General features: G+C 43.0%; 1 protein-coding gene across 5 annotated transcripts in view; it reads left to right on the top strand.

Annotated features, from left to right (window-relative positions):
- hivep3a (HIVEP zinc finger 3a) overlaps positions 1-23,632 on the top strand; it is a 41,656-nt gene extending 18,024 nt beyond the window's left edge. Inside the window, exons 1-7 of one of the 5 annotated variants that reach the window (XM_079571201.1) lie at positions 5,660-5,920; positions 10,069-14,034; positions 14,333-14,442; positions 17,892-18,016; positions 18,501-18,572; positions 18,786-19,312; positions 22,477-23,631. In XM_079571201.1, the coding sequence (XP_079427327.1) occupies positions 10,360-14,034; positions 14,333-14,442; positions 17,892-18,016; positions 18,501-18,572; positions 18,786-19,312; positions 22,477-22,872 (4,905 nt within the window). In that variant the 5' untranslated portion in view covers positions 5,660-5,920; positions 10,069-10,359 and the 3' untranslated portion in view covers positions 22,873-23,631. The other 4 variants (XM_079571200.1, XM_079571203.1, XM_079571202.1 and 1 more) reach the window with 4 other exon arrangements.
- Positions 23,633-25,888: the final 2,256 nt, after the last annotated feature.

Raw genomic sequence — 25,888 nt, 5'->3', positions numbered from 1 at the left:
GCTTGTGTTTAGCTCCTTATGTAAAGCACTGGACCTCCGGGATGTCCTCCCTCTCTCTCCCTGACACTCTCTGACAGGTGGCACAAAGCCCAGAAGCCTCCTGTACACAGTATACACCAGCAGCACTGCAGGACGAGCCAGTGCTGTCCCCAGGGTGATGCTACTGCTGATTCTACAACCACACACTTAACAACATCCACTACATGCACTTCTGCTAGGAATGAGGCGCCGACATTATAAGGGGAAAATTGTGATAGCTACTGGAATGAAAAAAAAAAAAAAAAAAGTCTTAATTGCCTTGGGTTTTTGTTTCGCTGCAGTGCCTTGTTAATGTACGAGAAAACAAGGTAAAAACCTCCAAACTAGATCGGTACATTCAGCCGGCATCTGAATGCACAATGATCAGTTGTATGTGATTGGCTCAGAAGGGCATTTCATTACCATTATTTGTGCATATTTTACTTTAATTTTACTTTTTACGCTGTAAGTAGGTTGGCCTGTCCGGCTTTGGCCTCAGTTCAATGTTTGCAGTACTGCGTTGCATAACAGAGGAGAAAGCCTGTGTTCCAATTAGACTCTGGGAGAAGCAGCACAATGCAGTCTGTACAGAGGTGGCCCCAGACAATGAATATTAATGCTTTTGTCACCCCTGCAACATAGAAGGGGAAGCAAAAGTTAGCAAAGTTCTCCTCTGTTTAATTATAAAGACAACGTGATGAAACCACACTGCGTTCAAATTGGAGCCTGTTATTACGGCTGCGGATGTATTTTCAGCCATTTAATACATCGTTTTTGAAGCTATACTACGTTAAGTTTACGTCATGTCATGGAACTTTCTTCTCTTTTCCAATACATTTATGGTAAAGTATTTCACCAAAGTATACAGTAATCCTGTATTGCAATATACATTTTTTTGACTTCTCTGTATCGTGATACGTATCGTGATCAAAGCATATCGTCCATCTTCTTCCACTTGTCCGTTGCCGGGTTGTGGGGGCAGCCGTTGGAGCTGCCGAAATCCCATTGCACCAGCCCCTATGGCTCCTCCTGCAGGTGGTGGGTCCACGGAAGGACGGCCTCACAATTCTAACCGGGCGTCTTGGTCTCTCATAAGGGGCTTCTGAACCGCTCGTTGTCTGGCCCGTCAACTAGGACCTTTTTGCCATGGGAGACCCTACCGAGGCACAAAGCCCCCGACAGCGGAGCACCCAGGATCATTCGGGTGCTCAAACCCCTCCACCATGTCAAGGTTTTGGTCCCAGGAGGATCATTGTCAATGTCTCTAGCTGATCACCAGGAACACATTTGATATTGCTGGAATGTTGCTGCTGCACTAAAAGACTTGAGAGAGCACATTGCTAAATACGTGATTTAAGGTCTACATCTGAGCCTTTCTTTGTGGAGTTTTCATATTCTCCCCGTATGTGTAGTTTTCCTCCGGGTGCTCCCTTCCTCTAATGCTGTCGCAGCGGCCAAGAATTTCATTGTACAATTGCAAAACACTTCACCTCATCTTATGGCGAACAAGTTTATGTTAATGAGATGAGGCTGATGGTTCTGCTGCTGGGCCATTTGGAATTTGTTGTGGCACAAATATGTCTGGACGAATTGGATGGTGGGGGGATGGAGAATTCATTTGTATAGGAGCTGAGTGGTTGAGGAGGAAAGGCAGCAGTTCACAAAGGGTATAGGATCAAATGTACTGTGCAGCTTCTTACCGCAGCGTATTGTATCCAATCATCCATCCTGACATTGTCATGAAAGCAGAGCCAGGTGAATCCTGACCTTGTCCCTATATTACCAGTACAAGTAGAACATGTGTACGGTTGTAATTCCCGTGTTGTCGAACATTCGATATGCTCAAGTGATATCCCCAGAGGACGTCTCGCAGACGGGTCAAGTGTAAGCACACACAGGGCTTCCATGTAACAGTCGAGTCGAGTCATTAGCTCAGACGAGGCAAGTCTTCAAGTCCCAACCAAAGCATTAGATTGTATGAATGTGAAAAAGTTTTATGATTCTCCTATTTTACATTCATTTTAGCCGGTTGGTAAATAAACATCTGAGCACTTTTTCTTTTACATTTAATGAAACCTTTCCCTTTTTGATATGGTTTTATTTGTGATTCTGAAGACATTTATCTTGAATATTGCGAATTAAAGCCTAGCATGCTCACATAGTGGCAAGCCCGTGGGAACCCAGGGTGCTGAGGGCGCTGCAGCACCCCCTGGTGGATGATTTGCGAACGGCAGGCAATATTAATAAATAGGAAATATGCACAGATAAAGTGTTTTTGGGGGTAAATTTTGTCCCTCGGCACCCCCTAACTATAATATCTTCCCACGGCTCTGCATAGTGGAACTTGTTTTTAGAGGTCTGAACTATAGCAAGTTCTCAACAAAATGCCCCACGGCACAAGTCTTTTGTGATGATTCGCTAATTTCCACCATTGAAATTGTGATTCGATTGCGGCTGTTCAACCCCAGTCACATGTCGCAAAAGCTGGGCCAAATACCTTACTCCAGCACCGCATCTCTGGCCTTTGATTTCTTTATCAGCCATGTGCCACCCTCAACTTTCTTCATCATGTGGTTGAACAGTTCATAAAATTGGTGGATCAAAAGATGAATGCACGACATTGCGCTTCTGAATAGCCGAACGCTGTGTCAATTCAACAGTGTGTCTCCATTGTTCAGCAAAAATACCACTTTGGGATCATCATTGTTGTTCGAGGCAAGTCATACAGCAACGAAATGGTGACTCCAAAATTAGCCCAATGAGCGCGCCTCACTCTGACACGTGTGCCGTTACTAAAATGCCTATCCTTCTTCATCTATCGCGTGGGGTACAACGTGAGCACAGGACAGAGGTGTGACGGCTTGTTGTTGTTCTCGTTTTGGTCTTAAATCATGATATCCCGTCCTTGAACTGTGTGACGGAGTAGACACAGACAAATGGTAAATGGTCTCAACTTATTTAGCGCTTTTCCACCTACATTAGGCGATCAAAGCGCTTTACAGCAAGGATGCAGTCCCCCATTCACTCTCTCATTCAATACACCAATGTACGCAGACACTGGGGGCAAGGGGGGTGAAGTGTCTTGCTCAAGCACAGTTCAGGAGGCGGGGATTCGAAACCACAAACCTCCGATCATGAGACGACATCTGCGCCACTGCCGGTCAAGCCTCACCTGTGACGAGGCTGCAAATATCGACTTTTTTTTTAATGATAACCGGTCACCATATTATAGGAAGGATATTGTTTGATCACAGAAACAAAGCGGTGTAGATTCTCAGTCATCCAGGTGCTTTATTCCATAGAAATCACAGAAACAGTCTCAGCAGTCTGAGCCTGTTACTACAAATGCATACTTCTGTTTAGTATACCGAGATTTATGTGGTTTCTTTGTCAATAGCCCACAAAATGTGAAAGGAAAGTTAGAGGCCATACGCTTATTCTTCTAAAGAAAAATCTCAAAAGGTCTGTATATTTATTAACTATTTCTAACTAGGGTTTGATATCACTTAAATATCGATAGCTGAAACCAGCTAGATCCTATATTGTGATATTTAATGTTCATAATTTGTGATGTTTGATGGCTATATGCTAACGGCTATTGCTAACAAACGCTGAAAAGTTTCCGGGACTAGCTGGTTTGCTAACTGTCCGCATATGTAAGGATCAAACGCCGTGTCTTCTCTTTTTTTCTATGGTTAATTCATGTCTTGTAAGGTTAAAAAAAGACAACTCAACATTTTTTTTTGCCCAGTTTCACTCTCCACTCATCATGGAGAGTGAGACGTTGGCGTGTTTCAAAAAAATGCTGCAAAGGGTTGTAATGGACTCACTCTAATATGAGAGGGGAAAAAAAAATCTGCTTTACAACAGAACACTCGTGTCGGAGTACTGCAAATATACGAAAATGATGGCGCGGCACTGTTGGTCCTGACCAGAAGCCGCATTGGAGGGCAGGAGTAGAAAGGTAACTTGCTCTTGGCATTCCTGGCTGAGTTAGCCCATAACACAGACATTAGTCACAATTCTGTTCATATCAGTGTTGTTTTTTTTTAGGACTTTTGACCAGTAGACAATAGAACTGCAACATCTTTTAACTGTTAATTGCTATGGCAACAGTTTTTTCATTTTACACCACTTGAAAAGCTTGGATAGAACGAAGGCATGTTCATTCTGGCAGTCTTGCTTGCTGTACGTATGCATGCTGTGAAATAAGACCGTGGGATTCCCCCGCTGGAGTAGAGAGGTTAGACTTTAAGACAACAGCTGACCTTGAAAACCAATCGGAACATACGTTTTTGCAGAATGAGCTTGAACGAGAATCCAGGTCAAGCTTATATTTTACATCAGCTCATGAGCCCCCCGAAAAAGGTCTGTATACCGGCAGACTATCTTGCCCGAGCCGTCTGTGTCAGTGATGCTCTTCCATTCATGCCCTGGTCACAAGGACTCTCTCTGTTGCCCTTTTGCCGGATGAACGCCCTGGGCACCCTTCCATCGCGCCTTCAGCTTGCCCCCTTTTTTTTTCACAAGACGAGCCGCTGACCGCTGCCTTCGCGAGCGCCTGGTATTCCCTACTGCCCCACATGTCTGCGAGCTCTCAGCCGGCTAACAACCAGCCCCGGAGTGAGAGAGAGAGAGAGACACAGAGGAGAGAAGAGGGAGAGGAGGGGTGTAGCGAAAGTGATGTCAACGCTTGCCTGGATGTGTGTGTGTACAATCTCCAGGACCTGCTCTTCTCGTGTGATGATATTTTTCTTTTTCCACATTTGCCGTCCACAGAACAAACAGCAAATAGGTGGAATGAAGTGCGGGACAGATGACGACTAACCCTTCTCTATGGTGGAAACTCCTATACTACTGAAAGCCTTCCCCAAAACATATTACGACCAAGTTTGAGTGCGCAACTGTTTCTAGGAATCATCTATAATTATCAACTCTAAACAACCAGTGCGGATGACAACTTAAACAACCCTTCTCTTCGATGGAAAACTCCGGTACGCCTGAGAGCATACACAAATCATGAATCGCAATCAGATCGAACTGCAAAAAGTGAATATCAAGCATTGGCTTAAATGACTTGAATTGAGGAAATGTATCTTGTTTTGAGCGGTTTTCACTCATTTAGACACTTTTCCTGATCGGACCAAGTTTACTTTGCTTGTTTGAGGACATTTCAGACCAGTTTTAAGGTAAATCTCGCTTGAAATAAGAAAGTAAAATCGCCAATGAGACAAGACCAATTTTCTTACCCCATTGGCAAAAAAAATAAGGACGAAATGTATTGAAACGAGTCAGAAACATCTCAGAACAAGTGAAATAATCTAGGACAAATGCCCAAGAACTTCTTAACTAGTCAAAACAGCTAAAATTTGGATTATTATGCTCAAATTGAGATGTTTATACTGATCTAACAAATCGTAAAGACTGCAGTTATGTTGGCTGTGCGATATCCTCTTGTGTCCTCACAGTTCGATAGAGCCCTAGAGTAGATCGTTTTCTTCCTTTTCCTTTTCCATATGAAGTCAGCCTTTCCAGCAAAAAGTAGCCCCCACAAAAAAAAAAAGCGCTTACGTCAACTTCCTAATAGAGGAACCTTCTTGACATTGACACACACAAAAAAAAAGAGAGGGACACTTTTTCAGTGGGTATAAAGCGAGCGCGTGTCCCATCCCATTCATCGACGTGATATCCGCAGCTACCTGTCTGTCATCTCACTGCTCGCACCGGAGAGTGTGTGTGTGTGTTTTTTTTTTTTTTTTCACGATCGCCCCCACCACGCGCGCTCATTCATCCTTTTTCTCTGCATGCGCGTCCTTCTCCTAACCTCGCCGCCTCCTTTCTCCTTCTCTCATTCACAAGCCGAGAGGACAGCCACGACACCGCTAGCACCTGCTCAGACCAGGTAAAAAAAAAAAAGATAGAGAGAGAGAGAGGGAGGAGAAAAAAAAAGGTCATTCATTCATAGTCTTTGTCAGCGGCTTTGGGGTAACGTGGATGACGTGATGCCTTGCCAAATGGGGGGATTTCTTCCATTCACAGCTCATCAATGAATCGGCGGAAAGATCTAGCGTTTTTGGAGAGGATGGCTCACGCTGCGGAGAGGCTGCTTTGCGTGAATGAATGAAGAGGCATGTGAGTGTTTTTTTTTTTGCTCGCAGCTCGCTCGCGGTGAATGGATCGCCTGTGTAAGCGCATCTGGGCTCGTGTGCATGGCATGTCCTTCCCGTGGTGGACGGAGCGGGAAGGGCGGCGGGGCAGTCGGCGATTCCCCTGCCCCGTGCGCGTACAGGGGAGGCTGTGTGAGCGCGTGTGTATAACGCCTATACCTCCTCCGAAAAGGGGTTGCCCCCACCTCGCTCCTTCCCGTCGTCTCCCCAGGGTGCGCAGCGACACCGTCGGGCTGTAGTCGTCGTGAAGCCAGCTGACGAATAACACAACGGACCGAGCCACTCGCAGCCGACGAGGGTCACGCCAGTTTACGGGGAAATAGGTTGCAATTTTGCGTTTGTATTGAGAGCACATCAGGGAAAAATAGTGTTTTGCTTTGCTGCGGTTTAGTATAGATTGAGAAAAGGCTTTGTTTTGATTGTTTACCTTCAATACCTAAACTAATGAGAGTAGAATGAGTATTGCAAACTGCCATTCCTTTTGAGTATTCATTATCTATCTACTTCTTGTTTTCCCATTGTTGCGGCTAATCGGCAACAGACAAATGGATTACATCATTGAAGAAACAGGTAACAACAATGTGTCGTGCCCAAACGTAGATCTGAGAATCTTCTGGCTTTGTGGTACATTTTTTTAGCCTGTGTCCTACTGATAATAGTCGTATTTGACAAAGGATATATTCAACGAGCTATCTATTGGCACTGCAGTCAACCAATATGGTCCCAGAAATATTCTGGGATATTTTTCGTGAAAGTTGTAAAGTGTGACTGGGAAAGTTTTTTGGTGAAAATTAGAAATAAATCAGTTTGATTGCCAAATGATCTTGTTCCTGCCAGGCAAAAAAAAAAAAAAAAAAAGCTTGCCTACATTCAGTTAAAACAGGCGTCTCTTTATTAAAAAAAAAAACCTCCTCCATTATCCTTCTCCATTGTAGGCTGTGCTGCTTCCTACTCAAATAGAAACTGAGGATGCACAATAGTTGGTTCTTGTATCGATTTGCTTCTTTTGAGATGTGGACCGTTGCGTTTCCAAAAAGCCGGAGCTGAGAGGAGAGAAGCACCTTTGCAGCCCGCGCTCTCCCTCTCTGTAGTGAGTGAGGATGCTGGAAGATATATTTAGCCCTCCAGCTCTCCTTCCATCTGCTACCACATGGTTTAGGGCCGTTACCATAGGAACCACCGCTGGGTGCCCATTAGTGTGAGAAGAGAAAATTGACAAGATTTTTAAAAAGCCATTTAAACAACATAGTATTAGCGTGGTGCGATTCATATTTGTTGTATTATTTCCAATGAGATTTGGGTTTCGCCCGACGGGTTCAAGAGTTTGTTGACGCATCCACGGTTTGAATCCGGCACTGACTGGTGCAGATCCTTTACTCACTTTGCCTATGAATGAATGCGGTGATTGGAGCGGTGTGGAATAGCTGCCACATTTTCCAGTAGTAGTAGTTGTTGTCTCAAGGTCGGTTTTCAAAAGATTAAAAAAATCCCCACAGTGATCATTCAATTTTTGATTGTGTTTTCAAAATACATATTAAAGATAAATAAATACTACTTTTCCTATTATTGTTCATGAGATAGATTTCAAAATAGACTTCAGCTTAACTAACAAAAGTCAAAACGTCATATAATATGCAGGCAATAATCGACCAATGATTTAATGCAGGGTTGTCCGAACTTTTTTCACCGAGGGCCGTATATTGACATGTATAAGGCATGGAGGGCCACAGATCAGTGGTCAATGCATTCAAACATTCAACTGCGTGTATTTAAGAGAGGTGTAAACCATTCCCCACACTTGTATTTAGGCTTGGAACCATAATGCTAGCTCAGTCTCACAATAAAAGTTAATTTTTGAGGTTTTAATTGTGCGGAATGATTAAAATTGCCGGGAAAATTATCATCTCTAGCCATGTGTCAATAAAACATGAAGCCACCAAAAATTGGTCTGAGGGCCGCATTTGGCCCTCGGGCCGCACTTTGGACACCCCTGATTTCATGGATTGATTACACTTAGCCCTACATGTAATAGGTAGCTACATTTTGGGAACATTAAAAACATTAAAAATCATAGCACTGCACGAGAGTGCTGTTAACTTTTTGTTTATAACGCAAACAGCTGTCTTGTTTTAGCACTGGAAATTTTACACCTCAAAGTGTGTTTTCGGCTACATCCCTGCAAGCCTTCAGCGTCAGAATTCGCAGACAGAAGAGTTGAGATGTGAGGAAAGAGGGCTGGTTTCGTTTGCAACTTTGAGGTGCTAATGAACAGTGGAGCAAGTGCAAATGAACACAAACTTTTTGGTGTGTGACCTCACAGTTTTACAGCAAACTTTGGATTTTCAAATTGGCAGCGGTTGGCTTAAAAAGTGTTGTTGTTGAGGTGAATACACTGATGTTTTTCACGGTCCTGTAAGAGGGTGTGTGTGTGTGTGTCAACTTATATTTGTCATTACTTGTTTTGAGTGGAGGCAAGAATGATCAGTTGTTTGTATTTGCTAGAAAAGCTGTACTATAATGGAACAACATTTTTCTAGATCTACAACTTTATCAAGTTTTTACAAAAGTGGTCTATTCGAGATACAGTGATGATATTTCAAACTGTATTTTGAAAGCATTTGGCAGATTTTAACCAATCCTGAATGAGTCAGTTTTCAATGTAATGTTTCCAAATGCCTATGTTAAATATCACATAAAGCAGTATAACGTATAATGCCTGGCATAGTTGATCGTTCAAAGACTTGTCAAGACATGGGCCCATTGAATTATTCGGCAATGTTTTATAAATAACTGATTGTCGTGTACTGTATATTTCCCATAGTTACATCAAAGCCGGTTATCAACATGTTATCTGTCACTTGGAGCTCATCCAGCAGCCTCTCTGTCTTCCACCAGAATGTGGGTGTATAAACCAGCTGGTCAGTGCGTGGGAAGCCATGTTTACTGTTGCAGTATGCTGGCACACAAAAGACAGAGTTTTCTTCACCATCTCCGCCATGTTGTCACCTAATGCATTTCCCATCCATGCACATGTACCGTGGGTTAAGGAAGTTTTGTGACCTTTATCAAGATCGTTCACATTTCCCTTCAATATTACAAAGAAGTTTGAAAAAAAGTTTTAGGAAAAGAAAATTTTACATGGAAATAAGTATTCAATTTTTTTTTTTTTCAATTACAGACTTCAGCATAATAACTTCGGAATAGCGGGGTACAAATATTTCCTGAACTCATTGTATATGATGAATAACAGACTTCCTTCATTCTATTATATCTAATCAATGTTGGAAAGCAGAGCAGTAATATACCCACAATCCCTCAACCAGATGCAATAAGGAGCTTGCTTAAAAGGATTACGGTGTTATCAGACAAGCAAAATGTCAGATATTCGGTGTTAATAATTGCACTGTGCCAAGACAAGCCGTCCTCTGGGTGCACATGCTGCTATTATTCATGTGAAGAGTAAACAACTATTTTCCGTAAGAAGATGCCTCATGATGAGTTCCTTCTACCCTTTTGGTTAAAATGATTCAAATGGTTTAACACTTCTTCAACCAACCGAGTGGAGACATTTTGTAAAGCTAGCGTTTTGTCAGTACTGGTGTTCAGTACTGACAAAAGTCTATGTTCCGAGATCAACGGAAAATTATCAAACTGTTTTGAATTTATTTTTCCCCTTCCCGAAAAGATTTACTGGGTTACCAGCAGTTGAAATATTACATAAAGATCTCCATAGCTCTGAACTGTTAAAGCAGATTGTTATGTCACATCCGAAGACCGTGGTTGTGCAACACATAAGATATAAATAATCCATGCTTGAAAATCAAGTGCCATAGTGTGATATTTGTTGCATAAATTAACATATTTCTTCTGTTTGTTTCAACAGGTCCTCAGCGTGTTAACGAAGAGCAAGCAAATTGAGCCACACTTTTTTATGATGGGGTACTTTGAGACGCCTTGGATACATTCTTCAACACCTGCAGTCATACATACGTCCTCTTCAGTATATGTGAGCCATTGATGTGATGTTTCCTCAAGCCTTGATTTACCAGGAGTAAATTAGCTTTTTCTACTATATCTACCGACATTTCACTCAGTTCATGGTTTGGTTCAAACTCTGTAGCCTCTCGCAGGCAGACGCTTCCTAAGTGTCTCCCTGAGGCCCCCCGTACATTTTATGGAGGCCTTGCATAGCAGCCTGACAACCGGGGAGCAGTCCGGAGGTCAAGCACATTGTGAGCAGGATTCTCTGCAGACCCCAACTCTCCAAAAGCATCAACAACAACAACGAAGCGACTTCTCAAAACCTTCTCATGGAGCACCACAGCAATCCAAACAATCGAAAAGACAACTACCTGAACGTAAACGGCTCAGGGCTCAGAGGCAGAGCATCGACTCTGACACAAACCCCGAACACAAAGAGAAAGAAACCAAAACAGTTTCAGGATCAGAGCTGTCATCAACTCCAGCAACTGGTGCAAACCCTTCCAAACCAGAGAACCAAGAGGGTACCCCTAAACAGAAACGTGAACGTAAACCTCAGAAACCAGGTAAATATGTGTGCACATACTGCGGTCGCGCCTGTGCCAAGCCTAGTGTCCTGCAGAAGCATATTCGATCACACACAGGAGAACGGCCCTATCCCTGTCCACCATGCGGATTCTCCTTCAAGACCAAGAGTAACCTGTACAAACATCGCAAATCTCATACCCACAGGGTAAAAGCAGGCCTGGCTCAGGGGGAGCCAAGACCTACAGAGGAACATATCACCGAGTCGGAAGATGAAACCAGACATTTGTCATCAGCATCTTCTATTCCTTCACTCAAAAATCTTGAAACAAACCAGGTCAAAGATTGCACTGCAGGCCACGATAATTCATATGCTGTTCGAAAGAGACTAGCCATGCGTCTTAGTAGAGGCAAAGACACTCCCAAAGATTCAACTGATGACAAGAAGTTGTCCCTGATACTAGGCAGTAAAGATAGCACTGAATCAGGCTACTTTTCCCGCTCTGAAAGTACCGAACAATCACAGGACATCAATCCTAACACAAGTGCCAAAAGTTATGCAGAGATCATCCTTGGCAAATATGGACGTCTCGGACATCTACAGAGGATGTCTCGACATAATAACCAGCAGTCCTCAGGTCAGGACGACAAAAGTGTGCCATTCTCTTTGCCCAAGAAGCAAGTCATCGACCACATCACAAAACTAATTACTATTAATGAGGCAGTAGTGGACACTAGTAAAATTGACAGTGTAAAGCCAAGGAGGTTTTCATTGTCAAGAAAGAATTCAGACTCTCAAAAGATTTCCGCTGTCAAAGAAGCCTTTCTTCAGATACCCAAACCTGAAGAGTTACTATATAAAAGTAGCGGCTCAATCACTATGGGAGTTCCTTGTGAGAAGTTTCAGCACCATTCATCAAATGTGCAAACATCTTCTGCCCCTCTGTTAAGAAGCCAGTCAATGCCAACTGCAGCTACTTCTAGCGATGTTCCACCTGTGGGCTCTAATAAATTTCGTCTCACTCAGTCCTTTGATGAAAGAGAACCTTCTGAATCACAGGTACCTCGCCGTTATGGGATGCTGAGAAGGCAGCCAGCTATTGATGGTGAGCCCGAAGGTTCCCACCAGTTTTTCAGTGACTGTTTGACCATCGTGCCTGACCACAAGCAGACTCAGCCACAGCCATATGAGTGCGAGAGTTGTGGCACTGGCTGCAAGGATTGGGAAGGTTATAAAAAGCACAGGCAAACTATGTGTTTAGTGCATCGTCTTAGAAATGAGGTGGTGGTCAGTCAGATGGAATGCTCACAGATTATTACCCATTCAGCCAGACCAGGGATGTTAGCACTGCGGAAAAGACGGAAAGCAGAGAGTTTTGAGCTTGAAGACCCAACATCTCCTACGTCTCCTACATCTCTATCTTCCTGTCCCTCGGCAGAACAATGTAACTTTCCAAGCAATATGAGCTTTGAGGCCCCCAGAAGGGCAACACAAACCTGTTCTGTGATTCAACATACAAGTTCATTTGAAAAGCAAGAGTCTCTATCTGACTGTCAAAGCACTGAACCAACAAATGACCCAGTTACAGGAGATCAGGATATATTACAAAAACAACCAGAGCTGTCAAATAAAGTCACAAGTCGAAAACTGGTACGTCAAAACAATGTTCAGGTGCCAGAAATACTGGTCACAGAGGATTCAAACACGAACCCTGACAAATTACCAGAATTAGCTTCAACAACTAAAAAACAGCCAGAAAAGTCGGAGGAGTTCCAGTGGCCACAGAGAAGCTCATCTCTTGCCCAGCTTCCCATTGAAAAACTTCCCCCAAAGAAGAAGCGTTTGAGGCTGGCTGAGACTGCCCAGTCCTCAGGGGAGTCAAGTTTTGATTCCGTTTCTTTACCACTGAGCCCTAGTCAGGAGAGTAGTGCATCTTTCGCGTCTAGTCGCTCCACATCCTTTGAGGAGTCAAATAGGTTTGAGACAGAAACCCTAACATCAACCTCAATGAGAAGGTCAAGAGCTCCTCAGATGTTAACAGTGCCTGGTGTCCATCAGCATCGAGAGATGAGGCGATCAGCCTCCGAGCAAGCACCTCATGATCCACAGCCACAGAATGTTACTATAGCAGAGAATCGGAGTAAGTCATTTGATTACAGCAGTCTATCGCCTGAACGCTCTGCAATTGGATGGAGAGAGAGGCGAAAAATTAGACACACAGCTGTCAGAGATCCAGATGAAGAGGATCTGCCTTCCTCATCAATCCATAGTTCAGAAAAAGTGATCTCCAGCCCTCAAACAAGCTCTGTGTACTGTAACAAATCTCCCGGTTCACCCTTACAGGGTGAAACAATCTCACAATACTCAAAAAGCATAGAGATTGTTCATCAGTGGAAGCAACAGAATGTCCAGTTTTCACAGAGCTCAGAGCCTGAACTTGCTACTGATCAGATCAAAGAGGAGGCCTTAAAAACTAAACTTACAAACCCACTATCTTCTCTAACCCCAAACCCTAGTTCTACACATGTACTGTCAGGGGCAGCCAGAGCCCACTATCTGCCGGTGTCAACAGGGCTAAAGCTAGAGATCCTCTCAGGACACAGTCAGTCTTCAGGAGTGTCTCACAGCCAGCAGCACTGCAGTGCTCCTCAGATCATCTCTAGTTTGGAATGTGTGCAACCCAGCACCTCCACAGCGGTCGTGGTGCGTTTCCAGACAGACACTCTAACCCCAGCTTATGCAATTTATACCACCCTGTCCCAGTCCACCTCCCCCAGACCTTTAGAGGCGGTGGATGCGGTCTCACACACTATTGATTTGTCCGCAGTTGAATGCCTGAATTATGGCAGGGTAAGTCCTGAGCTCCCATCATGGTCTGGAGAACTGAGAGCTTCAGGCTCAGGGGGAAACAAACGCATGCTCTCTCCTTCAAACAGCATTGAACTGTCTCCCGAGTTGCAACAACAGCAGAAACGAGTGAAGGAGGACGAAGTACATGACAGTCAGGAACTGGCACCAGAAACCCCTTGTTGCCAAACTAAGGAAAGTCCTCTGGTGTCCCAGGCTGGATCTTCTTATCCGACTATGATGTCCAGCACATGTAACAGCTGGTGCTATCTTAACTACATCAAACCAAACCCTGCTACATTAGACCAACAGCCTTCAGTTTATTCATCCTGGTCGACAAGTGGATATGACCCCAACCCCCCTGGTCTGTCCAGCAAGATGGCTCTTTCTCTCCTGCACTGTAAACAAAGGCTGAGTCCCACCATCTACACCACCTCCTCCATGTCGGCAACAACAGATGAGGCTAAAGAAGATCCAATGCCTAGATCCCCAGAGGTAACTGCACAGCATTTCTTAATCAGGCAGTGGCTTCAGAAAGTTTTCAAACCATATTTGAATTACTTATTTTATAATTAACTTAAGGTAAGGCCTCAGCATAAGCCTGAGTGTAGATGTGAAATTACCTTTTCATTATCAGATTCCAACAAACTGTGGAGCAATTACATTAGAAATAAAATTCATGAAAACTTCCTGAAACCAACTGTACGTGTAATGGTTAGCATTTGAGTTGTGTTTTTTGTTATAGCTAATCACTCACTTTCTGTCTCCTTTGTAATGTTTTATTGGAATTTAGATCTACATCAAGACAGCATCAACAGACTCCAACAGAGAACAGCGACCAGCCCCAATCAAGTCAACGGAGGAACAGAAGATTGGAGAGGAAACATGGATGGCTAAATTAAGGTATGGCTATAAAACTTTAGCACTAAGCTTCTCTCAAAAAGCACCGTGTTGAAATCTGTTGAAAGCTCTCTGTTACCTCCTCCCCATCAGTGGATCTGCTACTTATATGTATAAATATCACTCTTAACAATATTGCTGCCTGCTCCCATGGTTACCAAAACTTTTTTTTCACCCCCTAAGGTTAGCGCCTCCTATGTCATGTTTTTTGTTGTTTTATTGCTAGTAGTCCATTATTTTACTGTTATACTTTGTTATTTAGTACTACTTAACATTGATAATCATCATTCTATACCTAAACCTTCATAGAACTATAACAACTGCAACTTGTTTATCTTAATAAATCCTTTTCGTAGTCCCTCAGGGGGTAATACAAGTGTTATTGGGATGATTAGGGGCCGGTAAACCACACTTGCAAATTTGCCTGCCCTGGGTTGTAGCCACCAATACACACTCATAGAATCACAAAGAAGAACGGGCAAAGCTAACTGTGGGCTAGCGCTACTTAAACAGCATTTACAGCCAAGTTTGAGTGAAAAAAAAGATCTCCATTGTGTAATGGGATGTATAATATCCCTCTGTCCCTTTGTTTTTTCCGCCAGCGTAGTATTTACTCTCACGGACAATTAATGAGTTAAAAACCACAACATGCTTCTACAACACCTGCAGTGGCGCTTATGGCCTCTAGGGGGATGAGTTCCTTAGTACTGCTTTAATTGTCACAAATTTAAGGAACTCATACTTGCCAAATGTATTTGTAACTGTAGACTTTTTGTTCCTCATGGGGAATTTCGTCCTCTGCATTTGACCCTTCTTCATCTCTGGGTGACCTGTTTAGAGTCTGCACCTTCTCCCCATGTCTTCATAAGTTTGCTCCAAGTTCTCCCGGTTTCCTCTATACAGCTAAAAACATGTACAGTAGGTCGCCTCGGGGACCAGGACTTCCCTGAAAAAGACATTCTGAATCTCAGTGGGTTAAAGCAGAACTAAGTAACTCATGCCCTTAGAGGCCATGAGCGCCACTGCAGGTGTCTTAGCATGTTAGTTTTTTTTTACTCATTAATTGTCCGTGAGAGTAAATACTATACTGACAGAAAAGACAAAGGGAGAGAGGGATATTGTACATCCAATTACACAATGGAGATATTTTTTTCACTTCACTTTCAAACTTGGCTGTAAATACTATTTAAGTAGCACTAGCCCAGCCTGTTAGCTTCTTCTTTGTGATTCCATTAGTGTCTATTGGTGGCTCCGACCCGGTGCAGGGAAGTTGCAATTGTGATTTCTGACCAAGCATTCCATTAACACTTACCCAAAGGGACTACAAAAAGGAATTATTAAGGTAAACAAGTTACTTAGTACTGAATGGTCACATAAAACATAAGTACTCGAACTTGCAGACTTTTTGTCCTTCTGAAGAAATGTGTCCTCAGTTTTTGACCAACTACTGTCTTTGGGTAACCTGTCAGGAGCAGCACCCCTCTCTGTATATTGGTCTGGATTACCACGAGTAACCCTACATATTCAGAATTCATGGGTGCAACGGAAACTATCTGATTTAAATCCACTCAGGCACGGGCAGAACACGAAAGGCCCCAATGATCGATCCTGGAAGTTATAAACAACCAAAGTTTATTGTGGGCACTGATTTCATAATGATATTTTTCCCATAAAAGAGGAGATGATTTGCAGCGGGGCGTGAGTCAAGTGCGATACAGCTCAGAAATAAACAGTGTGGCGAGGAGTGAAGCTGGGGGTGCCATCTGCCTGTCTCTTTCGGGCTGGAGAGCGAAAGAAAAAGTCGTGTTGTGACTCATTTTTTCGACACTTCTCGCAGCCTTCCCTTAAGGACTGAGTCATCCCCGCGCCTCGCTCTCTTTCTCCCTTGCCCCGTCTGCTCAGTCTGTCTCCGCGTTCAGACAGACAGAGGCGGGAAGCTACTGAAACACGGCCAGTTCCTTTGCTTTTTTGACATTCAGAAAAGCACAGAACGGAGCATTACGAAACGAGTGTGGGCTACAGCAGATTCCACCCACCGACCGATTCTTAACTGCCCATAGTGGATGAATGTATGGGTGGGTAGTTATCTGCATGGGAGGACTTCTTTTTAAAGCAACAGACCTCGAATGGCTTTTCTCGTCCCGAGTGCTATTATGTCTGAAACGCTAGTGTTTGAGTTTTGCTGTGGTTATGTGGGCCGGTAGTGCAAATGAGTTCATTCCCCCTAAAAAGGGCAAACACTGGATTGATATGTCATCCATCATCAGCTATCTCTAATTACAGTTCTTCTATGCAACGTAACCAAATTGTCCTAAGTTTTTAAAGATGGTTTAGCCAAACTTTTCACACATATGTAAGATTATGGTTAAACTTTATTGTCCCAAAGTGAAATTTGTCTTGGACTTGCTATGCCGTGGTTTAAGCTTTACACAGACAATTACAGCAGCTATAGTTGATGCAGCGTGACAACAAAATACAAAATATATAAAATGTGACCTTCCAAGTACCACCAGGCCTAGATCAAGATAATATCTGGACTAAGAAGGGTCTGTCATAGACCTAATGGAAAATGAAGTCAAAACTGGGTGAAAGTAAGTAAGTGCTTTATTTGTACAATGACAAATAAAGCACTAAAAATGGCAAATGTATTGCATTACTAAAGCGTGAATTAAGTTATTTCTCCCAAGCACCTCCAGTGGAGCGTGTACCACAGTTTAAGAACCACAGCACTAAGAGTTATACAGTAAAAAGTTATATTCTGCAAAGAAAAAAAAGAAAGAAAAAAAATATCTGGCAGCTGAAGTTGTCCAGCTTCTTCTATAACTTGAAGTGTTTATGATCTCTGGTGAGTTTGCCCAGTCGCGAAGCCCGTAATGGAAATAGAAATGAAAACAGATTATAATCAGACGGATTGTTTGTCATAAGAAGGTGTTTTCATATTCTGTGTTTTTTCATGCTTATTTGGAGCAGCAGCTGGTCTGGGTCCGGGTTTCCCTCCCTCTCTGCCGTGTTTTGATTGGCCGGCCACCGCAAACCCCGGGGACCTTGGGCCACATGTTCGGGCCCCGCTGTTTGGACTGGCTGGTGGCGTGAGCCGTAAAGGGGGCTATAAGGCAGCGCGGAGGGTGGGGGTCTGCGTTTTGGCTTATGAAAGCTGCTCTGTTCGGGGGAAGAAAGTGGGTGCCTTTAGCTGAGGGGGCCCTTGAGAGTAAAGAGGAGGCCCCAGCTGCTGCAGTGTGAGCTCACAGCGCAGCGGAGGCCAAACAGACAGTCCAGCGAGCGTTAGATGAACAGCGGCTCTTAAAAAAGCTGCTTACAGGTGCTAAAGGGCCCACTGGCTGTCTGTCAGCTCTGGTTACCCATTGATTCCAGCTCTCATCTGTTCGAGGGGCAACATCAACACATCACTCCCAGCCCAAACTAAACTCCTCTGCTCTCTCTGCTCCCCCCAGATCAAGTGAGAAGTGTAGAGACCGACCGGAGGACTGCCCGGTCAACCATAAGGACACCAGTGTGCAGCCCGAGGGAACCCGTGCAGCCCTTACACCGGCAACTCCATATAACACACACTGCAGTGGTAAGAACATTCGTCTTCATTATACAGGCACACGCAAGGCTAGATTGAAGAAGATGAAAACTTTCAAGTGACAAAAAATGTGACATTTGTTCATTTTTTTAAAAACATACCTAAAGTAGTATTTCACTTAAGTCAAATAAGAGTAATCCGGTTTTACGAAGGCCGTTTCTGTGGTCCACATTTTTTAAGGTCATGAATCTTCACTGGGCCCGTTCTGAGCACTTCTGCACTGAGTGTGTTCATTACAGCGCCGTTGATTTGCTAGCACGCCGTCAGCTAAAAAGGAAACCTTGTATTTTCCGGCCGATTTGAAATCCTCACCAGCGCACTTCTCACTCGACCTCTTTTCCATACATGAACTTCATTGTAAGTTATTCATCGGATACCGTCAAGGTGTCAGAAAGAATATTTATAGAAAACTGATGGCAAACTGATAACGTTCACAGACTTTTCAAAAAGAAACTTAAACTCTATTGTGTTCCAGAAGGCCCCACAAAACACACACCACTGAAGGCAGCCGAAGAAACTTCTCGTGAGCCAGATGACAAGCATCCAGGTAGACTATTTTTAAGCATATCATCTGTTTTGCAGTTGTAGTTTTTTTACATTTACATCTAGAAGTACACATTTTTATGGGGATGCACTGTATAAGTGACTATATTGAATATGAAGCTCCTATTTCGCCTTCAATTTCATTTTGATAAATTAATGTGTATATACATAACATCTTACAGTGTTTATCTTCATTTGTGTCATTGTTGTCTTGCAGCTCCTGAACCTCATCCTACTGATCATCCAAAATTTGTCCCAAGAACTAATGTCCAGTGTGTTGATGTAGACCAAACTGGACAACCACAATGTGCCATCGCCACGGACCATAGCTTCAGGCGTGATGAAAAAAAGGGACCTGACAGAGAGAATGTGTCTACCCCTAAAGCCTCTCCCATCACCCACACCCCCGCCCTCACGGAGAGCACCCAAAGGACCTCGGCAAGTGCCAGGAGGGCTCTGTTCGCCCGGAGACGCTTTCAGCCCACGACTCTCTCCTCACCTCCGCGCCAGTCTCCGGAAAAAGATGCGCCTCCACCGGCCCCGCCTGTCCGTTGCTCCGCGCCCGCATCAGCCTGCTCCTCGCCGGGTTGTCATGTCAGCAGCTCCTCACAGGGATCCCATCCTCCTCGGTGCCTTCTTCCAATAATAGCCCCATCCCCTAAAGCTGGCATCTCCCCTGGGTCCCACCACTCCCAGGCAAACACCCGGGACCCCCTGGACTGTGCACAAGCAAAGGTGAGGCTGGTAAGTGAGCTCAAATGTCAATGATTGATTTTAGGTATCAGTAGTGATGGGCAAATAACTCGGCGCTCCGGAGCGTGTATCACTCGTCCTGAAGCAGATTGTTTTGAAACCCTGCGTCAGAGCCTGTTTAGGTAACAGCTGGTCACGTGACTAAAGTGCACATCAGTGTCTCAAAGCGGGTCATCAGCTCAGAGCGTTTCACTGTGCTGCCTTGAGCAGCAAGAGCCTAAGGATGTTTTCTGGTCCAAAGGCTAGATAAATAATAGTGATAAATAAATGTGCTGCATTTCCTCCATTTCCCATTTAGGTGAAAGTGTCTGTGCCAGGCTGTGGGCCTGTCAGAATGAATTCTATTCTTTACAAAGTCCTGCTTTTGAAGAGATACAAAAGCAGGCGTGGATGGCTGACCAGGCGATGAAAACGTAATGGTGTCTAAATTAGCTTTGACTGAATGAAATAAAAACATTGCATGATGTCCTGCCTCTGAGCAGCAGAGCTGCAGGTGACTGTGTCGGCCCCGCCCACTGGAGCTACGTGATTGATTTGATCATTCAAACATCAATATCAGGCTGCAAATAATAAAACCGCCACATGTGTGTTTCAAACTTCTTTTGCGCGTAATTGTGTTGGTGCTTCAGTCGTGTTTATGAGAAGTTGCAATGATAAAGTTTGTCCACAAGAGGCCAGTGTTCAAACAGAATGAAACAACTCTGAGACCTCAAACCTTTTTTGCCAGGAAAGCCTCGAAGTGTTAAAAGGCTTCACTCGCCCATCACCAGGTATCAGTCATGGGTGGTATTGACATCATGCCAACGTTATTAGGTGCTGTAGTTTGCTTTTTTGTATGTCACCATGATAAACTTTCTTACAAAAGACAAGATTTTTTATTTCTTTTTTCAATTTGGATATTACTACAATATTTAGTATTCACGATGTTCATGTTGATGGCAATGGATGTTTTTGATTTTGTAAAGTCCAATGTCTAGATTATTAAATGATGAAAAAGAAGGACTTTTGAAGTAGCAAAAATAAGTATTTTATCTTCAAAAAAGTCAAAAGTCTTCATGATGAATTCCATAACAAAACTAAAAAATGTCCGGTAAACCCAAAGATAGGTCGTCTGCATCTAATCAAACATGGATTCTGTTCAAACACTGACTTAATCCATCAGTTAGCCAACACCTCTAGCCTAAATAAATCCCCCAGCGCTCACAAAGCTAATCTTGTGTGGCTCGGCTAAATCCCAGTAAGTCAACAAGCCCAACAAATATAAATACACCGGGCATATGAAGTTATTTAAAAGTCACATTTATTGGAAAAGGAAGGAAGGCAACTCTCTTGTTTAATACGACTGCAGCTCCCAGCCCCAAAATAATACAGCCAAATAGACACAACATGTTTTTCCTGGGCAGCCACTGATAAAATAGAAAAGCAAGCTGATCGTTAAATACCACATGTGGTAGGGGAAAACAACGTCGGTGAGTATCTGCGCTGACCAATAAAATAAAAACATGGAGGCTCGAGCGGGTGGTTATGTTTTGGCGTGACCTCAGCACTTCCTCCTTTTACTAATATAGGTCTTAGGGGAGCACTAATCTGTCCTTCTTCCACAAGGCATGTTTTTGTACGCACCGGCATTTCTGATCCACCCCAATCCGAGATAATTTTTAAATTACCCATGTTTATATTTGTCTCAATGCTTATAAATCCTTTAACTTCTTGCGGCACAATCGGTAATCCTTCTTTATGTTCTTTGGGGTCTGGTTTACTTAGCCGGGTGCTAAATTGCTAGCGCAACTTAAAATTAGCTATTGCTTATTTATTGTGTGCTGCTAAATTCGAAATTGAAAAGAAACTGCACATTATCAGCGGTACAAAGCTGATATAAATGAGTTTGTGTTGTTACCTTTAACGTGTATGAGAGTTAAAAATGTCTGCACCACTTTAGCACACACCCTCCATTTTGCACATGTGCTAACGCTTAGTAAGTCAGGCCATTAGCATCCAAGGTTTGGCGTCTGTACAGTGACTACTTGTCAAGACTATTCCTCTTAATAAATGCAGAGGTTTTGGTTTTTAAATAAAGTGCCGCGTTAGCCACCGTTAGCTTAGCATTGGCTACTGTTGGCTTACTTTCATATTTTGTTTATTCAGCTGCTTTTTTCCTCTTGTCTGTGGCTTGGAACTTCTGAATAACTTCAAAAACTCCGACAAAAAGGTGACAATTGGCTCGTTGCTCTATGTGGCTACGCTAGTTCCTCTGAGCTGAAGTTGTGGGCGCTAGTACTTCCTGTCCGTATTAGGATTAGCTCAGATGAGTTTGTCTTGAAGCTAAAGGCTAATATCAATTTCATGCATTATAAAAGTTGAAATAGTGCTTAAAATCTGCACAAAAACAATCATCTTGTCTATACTTTAAAAAAAATTTTTATTTATATTTATTTTTTATGGCATATTAACATTTAGCGTCAAGATAAACTAGCCGTACTTTAGGAACACAAGTGTCTCCTCTGAACTCATCAAGTTTTGAATACACAGTAAATGATCATCTACCAGGAACTCACGTTTCACCAGATAATCTTTAGAAAATATGATTATTCCATCGGGTCTGAGCTAATCTCTATGGGAAATGAATACAGACAGGAAGTACCGGTGCTCACAACTTCAGGTCAGAGGAACTAGCATAGCCACATCTAAAAGCTTCTCAACTGGAGAGCAACCATGTAATGCCTCATTTGAAAGCTACGACTTACAAAAGTGAGCATAAATTTTAAGTCATGTTGTGGCCGTGTTTTTCTCACATTTTTTAAGCATTTTTGTCATGTTTTTGTTGCTTTTTCATAAGTTTTTTGTTGTTTCATTGCTTTTTTCGTTGCTTTTTTGTTGCGGTTTTGTGGCGTTTTCATCCTCGTTTTCATCCTCGTGTTCATACTCGTTTTCATCCTCATGTTCTTAAGCTTTTCTTTTTGGATGATAAAACTCTAGAGCATGAATTAAAACAGGAGCCTTAATTGTTATTGTTCAGTCCGACTCAGGAGTGGATGAATAATGGACTTATATAAAGCGTTAAAAGAAGCTTGTCAAACACAAAACAAATCTTTTAACCACTAACAGTTTATTATGAAGCGTCGATGCATATTTTATTTGTAGCTTGTATCTTCCAGGCTCCCTCCATGGCACCCCACCCCTGTCGCTCCCAGCCAGCCCACAACCTGCTCAGCCACCTCCCTTTGCACTCCCAGCGGGCCACCCCTACCCCCAGTCTGCTCATCCCCATCGGGGGCATCCACATGATCCAACCCCGGCCCTGCTCCCTCCGGCTGTTCGGCTCCTCGGCAACGCGCCCCGCCGCGACTACCACCACCATCGCCGCCTGCAAACTCAACGAAACGCAGCCGCCGCTGTTCGACACTCACAGCTCCCCGCCACCCAGCCCGCCTGAGCCCCCGACCAGCAGAGACGGCCCCCCGAAAGGTGAACTTTCCTCTGCGACCCTGCGGGTGTCCAGTTCAAAGACCGAGGTGAGCTCCAAAGCACCTCAAAAACAAAAAGTGGATTAAAAAACATGCACTTGAGGCCAAAATGTGTCTCCCTCCGATGAGAGGTTGACGATAAAGGGATAGTGCAAAACATGAAGCGACGACATAAAGCACTTCTGAATTATTATGTAAGTATATAAATAATATATGAAGACACTTTGTTAGATATGCAGTATACATTTTTGTAAATCTTTTTTTACCCTCTCGTTGGATGTCATTGGTGTTAATTTATTTACGTGCTCTTATGCAATTCCTGACCTGTACTATATGCAAAAAGCAGTTGGAATGAAAAAAATAAATAAAAAAAATAAGAATAAAAAAAATAATCGCTATTATTAGCCCTCTTTGGAACAGCGCTGGTATACTATTGCTGTGTTCATGTACTGTATACTCGAAATGGATATACGAAAGGTTAATATTTATTCTGAAACACCAGTATTTGAAAAAGTGCAATTTTTTGAACGTGGAGATTGTGGTTTCTATGTCATTCTCGTCGTTCTGTTGTGTTATCGTTTTTGCGTTTGGCAGAAAACAGGGTTTACCATCGCCTACCTTTTTCTACGCGTTTTAGCCCCGTCGCCGCAAACTGCAAATGGGAGTCGTCATGTGCGCAGCAGCTATTGGTACGTTTCTGTTTAATCGTTTTCGTTCGTTTGTTACCAGATACATGTATTTTTGTGTTGATGGTTTTATAAATGAAAAACAATCACTGTCATTTTCACGTCGGTCATTAAATATCTCATTTTTACAGATTTATATTAAAAACGTGTATGTGTGTGTTTTTATATGAGACGGGGATGTATAGCGGGGATTCTCGGCTGAACATTTCAATAAGAAGGGACTATACTGTATTTGGCACAAAAAAAGGATAAGAATTGTTAGTAGTAGTGACAGGAAGAGCATCAGGCGTAAAAAGCATCACGCTATAAAGGCAGCAGCCAAATTGAGAGAAAAGTAAAAGCAACTGTTTGCAGTTTTAGTCTTGAGTTACAGTATCTCTTAGCTAACCTGTAAAGGGAAAGAGGAAAAGTAGAAACTTTCATTGCATTAAATATTCCAATGTAAACAGGGAATTAACACTACTAAAGGTTATATACATACAGATTGATACTGCAGTATTAGAATCTGAGTTAATAGTAATACACTCAAATATCTGTCACAGGAAAGAAATCATCATGGCCCTGCCTGGGTTTGACGAGGACAGTCTTTGTGTGGCCAGTTCAAAGAAGGGCTTTTGGAACTGGAATGGATTAATTCCATATCCAGCTGATATATTCACTCACTGGGGCGACAGTGGCACAGATGGTAGAGCCGGTCGTCTCTTGATCGTAAGGTTGTGGGTTCGAATCCCAGCTCCTGAAGATGCACACTGCTGTTGTGTCCTTGAGCAAGACTCTTCACCCACCTTGCCTCCAGTGTCTGCGTACAGAGGTGTATGAATGAGAGAGTGAATGGGTGACTGGTTCCTTGATACGTTCAGACCATCTAAATGTGTGCAAAACTATAGTATGACAGTGGTTTAACCTCTTACCACCCGCCTTTTTCTCCAGTTTGGCTTTACCCAAATCTTAAAGCTTCCCGACTGGAGCCTATAGGCCAGAGTTACACCTCATTTGAAAGCTATGACCCACAAAGCTGATCTAAATGGATAATTTTCCCTGTATTGTTGCTGCGTTGTCATCACTTTTTACATTTTTTTTTTTTTGCTGCACTTTTTTTGCTTTTTTTGTCGCTTTTTGTTGCGATTTCGTCCTTGTCTTTGTTGCTATTTTGATGCTTTTTTTTTTCAAGAAGATTTTAGATTTGGGTAATGCCATACTTAAGGAAAATATACTTAGTTCAGGAGGGGGTCAAGAGTCTGTTAGTCTGTAGACATGGTTCTATAATTGATGTCTGTCCTGTTTGAGCAGCTCTACTGCAGCTCTACTGTTCCCCGCCCACTGCTCCTATTGGTCTGTCAGGATCAGTGACAGGTGAATTTAACCAATCACAGTCAACCAATCATCTTTTTCTTTACAGTTTTTCCCACCCTTAGAAAAAAGTATTAAAGATCTGAGATCTAGGTTTAGGAATGTTGAGGATCATGTTTTGTGTTGTTTTACATGACTATATGGGGACTCACACTTCGCTTATGGGTCTGGGGTGTGACGTTACTCAAAAGGAATGTTTTATGGTGAAGTATTAGTTCACTAAAATGCAAAAATATAATGTTTATTTCATCATTTGGAATGTTTAAAATCTTTGAAAATGCCCAGAATTTCTGAGTTTCTGTAAATTTTGGGAGTTATTTAGAGAATATTCAGCCTCTTTTTAACCCGACTTTTTACAGAGGGAAAAAGTCACAAAGTGCTTCACAGTAAACGCTTCTGTTCTGGCTGTTGGCTGACCACAGTGACGCAAACTCATTTCGTTGTCACCTCCCGGGGCTATTTTTATACACACTCAATCAATCCCCTACCACTGCTTCATTTCCAAATGACAAAAGAAAAACATTTGTTTTGACCCAAATAGAGTGTGTTCTCACCCCGGAGTCCCAGCCCTGTGGGGAAACTCTGATCTAATGTGGTGTAATTACACTGGCTTCACATTAAATTACAGCTGTCACATTTCACACACACACACACAAAAAAAATATATTAATATTCAGGAGCTGTCATATGCCCCGCCAGCTGTTTCAACTCGCACTGTTTCAAGGGCAAGATGGAAAGAAAAGAGCACCAGCTTCAGTGGGACAAAGGTAAGACTGGATTTGTTTCTTGTAGTGGAGGGAAATTTGCTTTGTCCTTCTGTATATCGTAAAAGCACATACTTGTGCGGGGGGAAGCACACTGGCCTAACTTCACTGTTTTAACTTTTTATGCCGTCACATTGCAGAAAATAGTAATAATATTGTGCAAAGCGAGTAGCACATGTAACAGTGAATCAGCAACAGAATCGAATTGTGTATTTGTTACGTATCAGATTTGGGGCCCTACAACTGTAAAACGGTTCATTTCAAATAGTAAATTATAAAATACTACTTTATTTTACAGCTTGC

This window comes from Gobius niger, assembly GCF_951799975.1.
Source record: "Gobius niger genome assembly, chromosome: 14".
NCBI classification, from domain to species: Eukaryota; Metazoa; Chordata; class Actinopteri; order Gobiiformes; family Gobiidae; genus Gobius; species Gobius niger.
Note: the sequence above shows the minus strand (reverse complement) of the source record. Positions and strands in the feature narration are given on the sequence as shown.